The 12,441-nt window shown below is 27.7% G+C and overlaps 1 protein-coding gene across 2 annotated transcripts in view; it reads right to left on the minus strand.

The window, feature by feature from the left end:
• Window positions 1-12,441, minus strand: part of LOC107443226 (uncharacterized) — a 67,271-nt gene that overhangs the window by 11,971 nt on the left and 42,859 nt on the right. Inside the window, exons 2-3 of one of the 2 annotated variants that reach the window (XR_015432978.1) lie at window positions 3,393-3,494; window positions 1,538-1,950 (exon numbers count right to left, since the gene is read on the minus strand). Coding sequence is in view for 1 of the 2 variants with exons in the window: in XM_087160839.1 (XP_087016965.1) it covers window positions 1,883-1,950; window positions 3,393-3,494 (170 nt within the window). In the remaining variant the exon portion in view is untranslated. The remainder of the gene's footprint in view (window positions 1-1,537; window positions 1,951-3,392; window positions 3,495-12,441) is intronic. The other variant, XM_087160839.1, reaches the window with a different exon arrangement.

Here is a 12,441-nt window from a genome sequence, read left to right on the forward strand (position 1 = left end):
GAAGAACATTATTAGACGTTTAAGAATTTTAGCAGAAGAATTTTTTATTTATTTTTAAGGCACATATTTATGCATTACTTATATTTAAGGCACACCGCGGACTCGTTTACTGAAAAAAGTTTGAAGAATTTCTATTTATTTTTGCAGGAAGAAAACATGTGACGAATATTATTAGAGGCTTAAGAATTTTAGTAGAAGAATTTTTTATTTATTTTTGCAGGAAAAAAAACAACAGCATGTGAAGAGCATTATTAGACATCACAAACAGTCATTTAGTTAGGAAATAATAAATAATAATAAAAACTTCCATAATCCATAATGCCCACTTCAAAAATGTAGTGCTGATAAAAAAACAGGGCGTCCTTAAAAGTTCGTGCTAGAATAGTTATTTTCTGTACACATTGGTGTTCCAAAACATTAATATCAGGTGTTTTAAATCATTTATATACTGGAATATATCATAATTATTGAGTATATTGTCTTAAAATATTAAAAAAAAGCAAATAACTCAAAAATTTTCTAGACAATATATAATATCGTAGCTGCCAACACAGAAAAGAGGGAAAAACAAAGGTTTAAGTAAGGATAAAAATTTCAAGATAAACATTGCATAATATCTAACATATTGTAAAGAAGTAAATTTAAGAAAAATAAAATACATTAACTCAATTACTCTAACAGCAATAGATTTAAATTGACTATAATATTGCTCATTAGACATTAAATAGACTATGTTATAAAATGTTTCAATAATATTCTTAATTTTAGAATTATAAAAATTTTATTCATTTCATATGGTTAAAACAGGTAATTAAATTGATTTTGAAAATAGTAAGTTTTCACAACAACAAGTTTTAAAATTTCTAAGAGGAAAAACTTTAAAATTAGGTTCACTTCATTAAATTTAAGTGAGTAATAAGCTTAATAAAAATTCTACCCTGCAAACTGTTTTTTGTAGAGACTTCCCCAATGCAAGAAAATTTTAAAAAATATACAAAAGCCCATAAAAATTTCAGATAACAAAAAAATAAATAAAAACTGATAGTAGTTTAGGTAGACAATAAATAACCATTCATCATTAATTATATGAGGAGTAAACAAAACAAAAAAAATAAATAAAGTGGTGACTTAAATATATAACTGGCTACTTTTTTCATTGCTTTTTTTGAAAATAGTTTAATGATAAAAAATACATGAATGAAAGAGATTCAAAATTTAGATTTTTCAGAATCGATCAATTGGTGGTGGAAACAAATTTCTTTAACAATTTATAAATTTCAAAGTTGTAATGTATACATTTAATGTAATTTGCCATCCCAAATATTTTTTAAATAGAGTTCTTTCATCCTTTTTAAGCTATTAAGTTTTATCCTTTTAAGTCAATATGTTTAACTAATTTTTGTCACATATTTATATTACTTTTATTGTTGAATTAACGTTTTACAGTCATAGATTATTTTTAATAAGATTTTTTTTAAAGAAATATAATTTACTACAAGTAAAAAAAAGTTTGTAAAAACCAATCGATATCAGTCACTAACTCATTAGGTGTGAGGAAAAAGTGGACACCAATTCACTAGAGACTACCGGCCACTGGCTACTAATTGTAAATTTAAATTTCTGGTCTAAGTTTACAAGTGAATCTAGTAGAGTTGATAACTAATAAGTTTGAATTAGACTTTAAACTCACTCACTCTTAATTCTGGTACCAATCCAGTAACATGTAATAGCAGATTTAGAGAAATTAAGAACCTAAACAAAATTAATAGACCCACATTTCATTGATATGGTAAAAAATATTACCAAATAAAAAGTAAGATGATTAAATAACTGCAGTAATCCATAATAAAACTTTATTTAGCAATAAAAAAGGTTTTCTTACTAGGTAATCTTCTTCACAATAAACTTTTCCATGGACATTGTAGAAAGCTTTCCCTCTCAGTGCTCGCCCTACAATGATAATAATTTACAAACATAAGCACTTAAAATTAAATAACATAAATTGTAAGCAGGGGTCTGTCCAGACATTTTGTGAAAAATCCGTTTTTGTAAAATTGTGAAAAAATACTCCAAATTTGTGAATATAAAATGAACGTTAAGTCACATTCTTTCAACCAGGGTCCGACTTTTGTGAATTTGTGAAAATAGGGTCCGTTATTGCAAAAAAAACTTTTTCAAGGAGTTTTTAAATTGTAAAGACATACAAGATTACGCTCAACACAGTAGAATTATAATTAAAATAATTAAATTTTAAAAAATAAACAGCAATTCCAGCTACTAAATTAGCGATGCAACATATAAATATTTGGTATTTAGCCTATACTGCGGAACACAAAATATTCATTTCGGACGAATAAAGGAAGAAAAAATTTATTTCGTTTACATCTGTCTTTCTCCCCCCACTTCCTGGGAAAAGTTTATTCGATTAACAAAACAATAATGATAAACAAATTTGTGAAGGGTTCGATTAAAAGATAAATTATCTTGTGAAGGGTCCATTTTTAAGTTATAATATTTTGTGAAGGGTCCATTTTTATGAAAGGATATTTTGTGAAGGGTCCGTTCTAAACAGATCCCTGGTAAGGCTTCATTAACTGTCAGGGTGCGTAGCCAAATCTCTCAGTAAAAAAATAAAAACCTTCACCTTTAAAGTACTTTTTAAGCACTATATACATTAACAAAATGCAAAATAATTCTCAGACTTTACATGATTATGATAAAATAACTAGTTTCTAACAAAGAACTCTTTTCTTGGTTATATTAGCTAACATAAAAAGATATAGAGTGTTTTTGGTTCGAATTTAGAGGGAGGAAAATGAAGCCTGAAACTGAGAATATCTTGCAAAATGCAGCAGAGTTGCACATGAGAGTGCAAAAATCTCACGGAACCCAGATTAGTAGTTACTCCCAAGTATTTCATCAAACATGTAACATAATCGGTGCTATCATACGTTACGGATCGACGGCATGCCGAAATGAATTGTGGACTTGTGGTTGAATGAATTGTGAAAACATTGAATAGAACAGTGTGAAAACCATGTTTTTGCATAGTACGCAGTGATAATTAAATAATGCAGCGAAAATCGACATGAAAAAGCAAAAAAAAAAAAAAAAAAAAAAAAAAAAAAAAAAATCATTTTCAAAAAGTGAAAAATTAAGCATTTTTTAAAAACACCCCATGAAAAAAACACCTTTAAGGGCTTTTAAAAAACGAAAATAAGCATGTATAAGCACTTTTCAAAAACGCTACGCACCATGACTGCGAATAATAAATAAAAAAAAAGATTATATGCATTTCTCTGTTTTTAATAACAAAAATAATAGAAAATTCAAAAATATAGCAAAGACAAAAGAAACAACAAAATGATATACTAAGATGAAGAAATACTAACCACAAGAACAACAAATGAAACAATTAGTATGATATAAATTTCCCATTGCTTGACAAGCTTGACCAGCACCAGTCACTTTTTCACCACACGTATGGCAAATACCTAAGATTAAAAATAAAAAATAATAATTGAACAACTCATATTAAAAACACTCATATAAATTTTAAAATTTTTCACAAAAACAAAATATAATAATATTAAATTATTAATTATGAGAAAATATAGGTGTTTTTAAATAATTATTTCTATTTTCATAATTTGGCTAAAATATTTCATTCAAAAATATTATTTTGGTGTTAAAGTGAAATATTTGCTTTTCTTGCATTTACTCGATTTATTTGTTCGATAACGATTTTTAAAAAAAATGAATATTTCATCTTTCTGGTTATACATTGTAAAAGCAATAATTAATTAAATACTACGAGAAACAGCTTAATTTGAAAGTATAAAATGCCAGTTCTATTCCCTGCTTCGTTACTCAAAGTAAATTTTTAATGTAAATACAAAGTACAACAAATAAATATTATGTGTATCTTTGTTGCTATAGGTTATTAGAAATATGCAATAAATTTTTCCTTAGTTTTTTTTTTAATATTTTCACACTCCATTGGAAAAATGTTGTACAGTACAGAGAAGTAAACGGAACACCTACAATAACTTTTGTTCAAATGTACGGATTTTCATGTACTAAGACCCAATCCTAATGGTTCAAGGGCTTCGTCTTCTATATATGCCAATTAATTAGTGCAGACGATATTTAACGTTTCGAAATCAAGCACAATGAAGTTTCTTAGAATAAACATACCATTTCTTCCACAGATTTGGATTTGTGACCCTCGAAATATGCGGGGTAGTCATATTCTGGAAAATTATGGTCCCAATAGTTTGGTCAGGAGGGGGTCGAACGTTTGGAACTTTTATTAATGTTATTTTTAGTTTTGGCACATTTCATTATATTTCGTGAACTTTTTAAGCAAATAAAAAAAATTACACAATTTCATAATTCGTTTATGTAAAATAATGGAAAAATAATTTTTTATTACAATTTATTATTAGTTAAAATAAATAGTTAAAAAAATTTTAAATAGTAAAGTATACATATTTTTACTTAATTTTAAAGAATATTATATTCGATTCTAAAGTACAAAATTTGAACGAAATCGGTAGAATAGTTTCTGAGAAATCAAATTTTAAAAAAGCCGTATTTTTTCAGTACTGTAACTCAGTTCACTTGTCACCATAATTATATAGCGTGTAAATTAAATGTAAAGTAAATTAAAACATAATTATATAATTTAATAACATAAATGTATTATTAAATTATCCACAAAAAGAAAAAATATTTGAATAAAATATAATAAAATTGTTAGTATGACTCCTTTTTCTTCAAACACACGGGTGAAAAAATATATTCAATTTTCAAGTTATATATAATGATTTTTGGATCCAAATCAACTTATGTAAGATTATTTTTATAACCAGGGGTCTGTTTAGAAGAAATTTGGGTCCGTTAACGGACCCTTCACAAAATATATTTTCATAAAAACGGACAAATCACAAAATATTTTAACTTAAAAACGGACCCTTCACAAAATAATTTATCCTTTAATCGGACCCTTCACAAATTTGTTCATCTTCGTTATAGTTTTGTTAATCGAATAAACCCTTCCCAGGAGGGGAGGGGGGGGGGGAAGAAAGACAGAAGTAAACGAACTAAATTTTGTTTTCGGCAGACGCTTCTTCCTTTATTCGTCCGAAATTAATATTCTGCATTCAGCAGTATATGCTAAATATCAAATATTTGTATGTTGCATCTCGAATTTAAAAGCGCAATTGCTGCTTATTTTTTAAAATTTAATTTTTTTAATTACAATTTTACAGTGTTGAGCATAATCTTGTATGTCTTTACAATTTAAAAACTCCTTGAAAAAGTTTTTTTTTGCAATAACGGACCCTATTTGCATAAATTCGCAAAAGCGGACCCTGGTTGAAAGAATGTGACTGAACGTTTATTTTATCTTCACAAATTACGAGTCATTTTTTTCACCATTTTACAAAAACGGATCTTTCACAAAATGTCTGGACAGACCCCTGCTAACACGTCACTATATCATTGCCGATACATTTTATTTACACGTCATTACTATCTTAGCTATAAATTTTATTTTAGTTTTACTTTTCACCAATTTAAAAAAAAAAAAAATTGGGATAAACATAAATTTGATATCTTAAAATAAAAAAAGACGTAATAAAAAACCAAATTATAAATTCTGGTTAATATAGAGTTTTCTGTTATTATTTTTATTTTATATAAAAAATAGTGTAATAGTTTATAAATAGTGCGATAGTTTAAAATATATAAAAAATATTTATTAATTTTTTCGATCTTCTAAATATTTTGTGAAACTTATCAAAATTAATGTTTTATATTATAAAACAAAACTTCATTGACTGAATCTTTATAAACATAACTACAATTAAATGGAAAATCGAAAATTCCAGCGAATATCGAACGATACGAAACACTATTTCCCTTCAACCCTGTATATTTTGATATCCGGTAGTAAACAAATACCCGATTTCTAGAAGCGAAAGGATGTATGTGATATCTTTAAATGGAAATGATAAAGTATTTATATCAGCCAAACCAAAAATACTAAACATAGTTGGTATTTGAAGAACTGATAACAATAAACCGATAACCCCTCGATAAGCTGCCACAGCTTAAAATGAATGAAACAATTCCAAAATCACCATTTATCCCTTTGAAAATTAATATTTACGCAAAGGATTTGAAAATTCTAAACCATTATGTACATCGATGAGGAATTTCAAATCGTATTGCATTACTACCATATAAGAGTAGCTAATAAAAGCATTTAAATTTCCGACAGGAGAAATAATGTTTGATTTCAATTTCTGAAACGATTTGCTGCCGAACTGAACATTACTGGTTCACGTAGTTTCAGGCATAGTTGGTAATTTCAATTATTTTTATGTATTATCCTGTTTAACCCTTTGATACAGAAGTTTTATTAAACATTTTTTTAAACACTTTTTTCGTTATTTTGTATTAATTTCGGTCAAAATAATTGAAAAATATTACATTTAATAATTTATAGTTATGAAATACAGCAGGAATACCGATGTGTTTTTCTGCCTTGAAGGTAAATTATTTCTAACAGAGCTCACTTTCAAACAATAATTTAACATTAAGCATAAAAGATACATTTTTTTTATTGCGCATAAAAAATTTAAAGTTTATTAACTGCAATATTGAAGTTTATCTCATGCTCAGATTAAAATTTTTTGGGCTCAGAAAATGTGTCTGAATTCATCTCCAGTTCAGTGGTAAAGACAGGGTATCTGTTACATTTTAGATTTTCAAATTCATGACTTTCCACGACTAATTCCAAGAATTTTTCATGACTTAAGGAAGTTACTATTTTCTCCCACAAAATATAAACAATAAATTTAAAAAAGAATTATAATAACATGAATTGAAATGATAGATATAACCACAATTGTTATACTCTGTATCTTCACATTTATAGATTTTAAATTTAAAAAACAGAGTTAAGAAAGAGTTGAAGCAATAAAATAACTAGAAAAAAAAATACAAAAGCAAATAATTTTTTTCTTCTGCAGAATTATATTATGAAGATACTTTTCTTGTTCATCGGAAAGGAAAGAAATACTCCTGATTTTTCAGTTCTCATTTCGGAATTAAAAAAATTTGCCAATGACAGGCTTGCTACAGCTAGAATTTTAAATTGATAAAATAAAAATAAATTGATAATAACAAAAATTCTGAAATCACAGAAGTTTAAAGGAAAAATTCACTCAAGAAATGATGTTTTTTATTTAATTTTTTAAAAGAACATAATTTTTAAAGAAATTTTACATTTTATATTTTAATAAAATATGACTGTGAGTGGGGATTTTGTTACAAATTCAGATATTCGGAACACCATGAAATTGGGGGGAGGAAAGTAAATTCCATTTTAAAAATTAGATTTTTCGGCGACCTAAATCCACGATTTTTTTTTAAGTAGTTAAAATCATGAAATTTCATGACAAATTTTGTTCAATATCGAAATTCATGACTTTCCAGGTAAGCAAATACCTTGTAAAGAGACTCTTGAAATAGCTCACTTTTGTGCCACTGCTTCTCGGCATGTAAATGCATGTAATCTTTATGAATCAGAATCAAAATTACATCCAAAAAAGTTCACACAAAACAGATATTACAAGAACTGAATTACATTTATCTGTAGGATAGTGAAATTGAAATATTCTCTCTCTTTATCAAAAACATATAAAGTTCCATCCGAAAAATAATAAAAAAAATTAAAGCAGGGACTGATATTAGATAGTTCTGAAAGGAAAATGCAAATTGTACACGTGCAGGTGATTCAACAAAGACAAAAAAGAAAGAGGGGGGGGGGGACGAATAATGACCCGGACATAAGGCATAGAAAGTGAAAAATGGGAGAGAAAAGCTGCACAAAAGAATACATTGTATCCGGATCTTGTGTTTATTTAGTAATGAATGCAATCATTTTTAATAACAGGAAAAATTAAAAGAAAGAAAAAAATCTAAGAATGCTTTCATGGGGCAAATGAACAATTGCTTTTATGGATTACGATTGCTAATACTATAGCAAATTCATAATCAGATCATATCACTGCTCTTAATTTAATTTCACAAGATTTAGTGAAATAAAGAGAAGCAGGAACATGATACCTAATTTAAAACTTGATGCCTTACTAAATTGCTAACTCATAAAAAAAGATTATGGGATAAGATAAACAAGTGTACTAGATTTTCTTTTAAACGTTTGTTTTCTAGTTTATACAACATAAGGGAATCTCATGAACTGCCATTCATATAATTGAATGATTTTTGGTATATTATAAGATTTCAAGTACATATTGAAGAGGGGGAAATTGATATTTGGTGTGAAAAAATAATTGCTAATTTAAATTTCAAGAAAAAAAAATCTTCTAGAATCTAAAAGAATTTATGCAGAATATTTATTTTTTAATATTTAATAAAAATAAATAAAGAACATCCGAAAAATGATCGGTGATTTAAATAATAAAGAAAACATGATTCTCATGTTTCAAATTAGTTATAAAATACGCCAACGGATGGCGTTATCGATTTTTTTTATTGCTTTTCCAGTCCCGGTTGTCATCTGTTGATAAACAAAGTAACTAATTTTTCAGATTAAAAAAATATTCTCTCGTTTCAAGTCGCAGAAAAATGTTAAATTGTTCACTCTTGGGACACTAAATATTATTTGATGCAATGAATTAAGTACAGAAATAAAAAATAATTTTCATTTAGGCCATACTTTACTATGATTGTATTAAAACAATCCATTTTAAGAAATGATTTTTGGGAGAAAAATAAAAACGGTACATATTTAATTTTGGGTCGAGAGGGCTACAACGATAATAAATAAATATTTAGTTAATAGACTCATTAGAGCAAGAGCTCAGACTTATTCACTAAATCAAAATCCAGCATAGCACAATCGAATTATCATTGTTAATAATTATCACACACTCGATATTTATTGTAAGATATTGTATTCACAGAATTTTGTGCGGATCTATTCTAAAATATCGTTAAATTGGCATTGAAAAAAAAATTCCGTATTTTCGATATATCGTCGACATTAAGATTCATTAACTAGCTTATTTTTTAAAAAAATTAGTAAAAAAAAGTTTTCGTATGTATGATGAGCAATAACAGCACAACAACGCATTACGAGATTCTATCACGCACCAGAATGACACGAACACCGAAATTCTTTTTTAAAATCATCGAATTACAAGTCTGCGTCATTCAATCACGTCCATTCTTATATCCGCCTGAACACAGACGACTCGATACAGAAACAAGAGACACGGAGTGCAAGGTCAAAATTTACAGGGATCTGCCAAGAAAGGATATTTTAATACAGATTTGATTTAAAAAAAGGGGAAAGGAACAATAATCTGATCTGATGGTATCTACTCGATAGTAGCGCCATCGATGCAGAACAATGAGGTTAGTGACACGTGTTTCCGAAATTCTTAATGCTCGATTTGCATATTGTTTTTGTTTCTAGCGAAAGTCATTGTTCCAGATGTGAGAATTTTTTTCTTCTTCATAGTTTTATTCTGATTAATAAAAGTAACACAAACATAGAAAGATATAAATATTTATAAATATTTTAAAGCGAAATACTGAATGGAAAAAAAAATTATTAACTCCTCAGTATGTCGATAGACTATTAATATTAAAAGCAATTCAATATAAAGCAAAAAAGCTGGAAAACAATCTCGAAAAAGTTTATAAATTTGCCACAACTTTCGAACAAATTAAAATTTCGAAACAAAATTCACGTGAAGTTCACAAATAAAAATGGCAACACGTCAAAATTTTTACTACCTAGTTGCATTTCAATGGGCTATAGATCGACCAAACATCGTATTCCCCCACCCTACAAGTTTAACAGTACGCGTACTAATTTTCTATTGTACTCTTTGTAAATGTTTCAACACACCTGCGTTATACCAAGTTTAGAAGTTACGAAGGTTGTGCGCAGCAAATCACATCGTAACGTTAAGTTGAACACCGTTTTAGGTGTTCAACTTAAGGCCTTTTTTTTACGATTTGATTTGAGCTGCGGCAGTCCTTACGAGAGCTATAATTTTTTAATCAGCATTTCACGTTTTTCGAGCTTTTATGGTTGATAACGAAGTTATTTTTTAAGCAATTTAAGTGATAAAATTTCAATGTTACTTAATTTACTTATCTATTACAAGTATAGAATTATCAAAACAATGCAAAGAAATTTTAGATAATGCACCAAGTATCTGTTGATTGACAGTGATATGTTTCAGAGTTGGAATAAATAGTTAATAATAAACGTTTTTGCAATTTTTACTTTTCTTATTAAATTCTCACATGAATGAAATTTAATTTGAAAGTGAATGAAATGTTTACAGAAGCTTTGTCTTTTATAAAAAAGTGCGTATAAAAACAATATCGACTAAACAAAAGCGAAAAACAATATCGTATATCGATTTCTTTCTCTTTTAAATTTTTTTTGTTGTTGTCAAGTTTTGTTGTATATGCTTCGGTATTTCGTTAAGTGGCATTTGCCTCTAAGTATAATAACAAGGTTTATTTCTGCAACTTAATTTACTCGTAATTCGGGAAATTAATCTAAAATCTATATTTATCTTTGTGTCCGATTGTTTTTTAATGTTTTCTCATTCAGTTAATACATCTTTCAGCTTGAGACAACAAAAAATTCAGACGGCTAAGAATTCGAAAAGTGTAATTTTAGATATACACTAAAGTTTTTTTAAAACCTTTTTTAAGTTTTAAAAAAGTATACTGATATTAAATCGTAATTTAATATCAATTTACTTTTTTCAAAATGACAAAAAATATTTTTTGTAGGAAAAATGTTAAATGTCAATTTTACATTTAGCATATTGCAAATTGATTAATTTCACTCACTACTTATACTTCAAATTCGTTTACTTTTTAGGGGGTTGTGGCACACGAACAACCCCCATCGCAAAGACTCACCCAACAAATCCCGGAGAATTAAAAAAAAAAAAAAAAAAAAAAAAAAAAAAAAAAAAAAAAAATTGAGATTATGCACCGCTTTTTGAGTAAAATTCCTCAAACAAATTTTCACAACCCACATTAACTATTAGGGTTTCTTCACCCATGTATACAAATTATTTTCAGCGAATAACAAAATAGTTAGCGGTTGCCCATTAAATGATCGACATTTCAAAAAATTAATAACTAAATCATTAAAGAAAATCACAAGGGTACAAAAATGTAAAGTCTGATGAGTTCAAATTTTGGAAACTAGCCCTTTAACTAAACAAACTTCAAAATTAGTTTCAAATTTCGTCAACAGATGACACAACTATAAAGACTAAGCAACAATGTTTTCTGTTGCATGTTAGACCATTCTAATCTAACTGAAAAATTAAAACGGGTGTCTGTCAAAATACGCTGCGTTGTTGTTACAAAGTAAAGGATGGTTAAATGAAATGAAAAAAAAAAAAAAAAAAAAAAAAACAGTTTAATAATTAATTTAAGTAAACAGCACCGTCTGTTGACAAATTTTGTAGCTAATTTTGAAATTTGATGAGAATTAATTTTCTGCTTTCTAAACCGGTCATTATTAACTTATTCCAGTTTTCTCGAATTGATTTTTAAAAATTGTTGGTCAGTACACCCGGTAAATATAAAACACTAACAGAATCTAACAAAATCTTTGTTTTATGCGGGATGAAATACTATAAAAATAAAATTTCATCCCACATAAAAGAAAGATTGTTATCGCGTTTAAAAATAAATTAAGACAAAGTTAAAATGATTCGATTTAAATCTGCAACCAAAACTCACTCTACTGTAATTTAATGGAACGCGTATAGGAAGAAAGTGAAATTAGTGAGCTAACCAATTTCACGCTTCAGCCTCAACAACCATTTATTTAAAACTGGGGAAAAAAGAAAGCAGGGCAAAACAAATACCCCAATTATAATCAAAAGAGATGGTGATAATTCAACAACATCTATGCGAACAATAAAGGGAAAAAGAAATGAAGATGCATATCCTGTCATGGGGTAGGAAGCTGTGGAAGGACACATGGTGAATTTTGATGCAACTCAATCAAGTGACAATTCGGGCGTCACCATCGAGTTGGTAATTTTCATGTCAGTTGTCCCCACAAACGAAATTAACACGACAAAAAAATGTCACCACAATGAATTATGCGACAGATTAGGATATGATTGTTACTTAAGATATGAAACTAATGATTAAGGAATTGAAACATTTTCCCTATCGTATTTTCGACAAGACGTGGTTAGAAGTATAAACGTAAAATATGCATAAAAACTAAGGTAACTGAAAGTAATTTAAGAATAAATTGATGCAATAATTTAAAAACACTTAAATAAATTAGAAAGAGAAGAGTTGGAAAAAAACTCGGTAACTGCAGTTTTACAACTGACGACA

Source organism: Parasteatoda tepidariorum, chromosome 4, assembly GCF_982258835.1.
Source record: "Parasteatoda tepidariorum strain Cologne lab strain chromosome 4, Ptep-v5.0, whole genome shotgun sequence".
In the NCBI taxonomy this organism is placed as follows: Eukaryota; Metazoa; Arthropoda; class Arachnida; order Araneae; family Theridiidae; genus Parasteatoda; species Parasteatoda tepidariorum.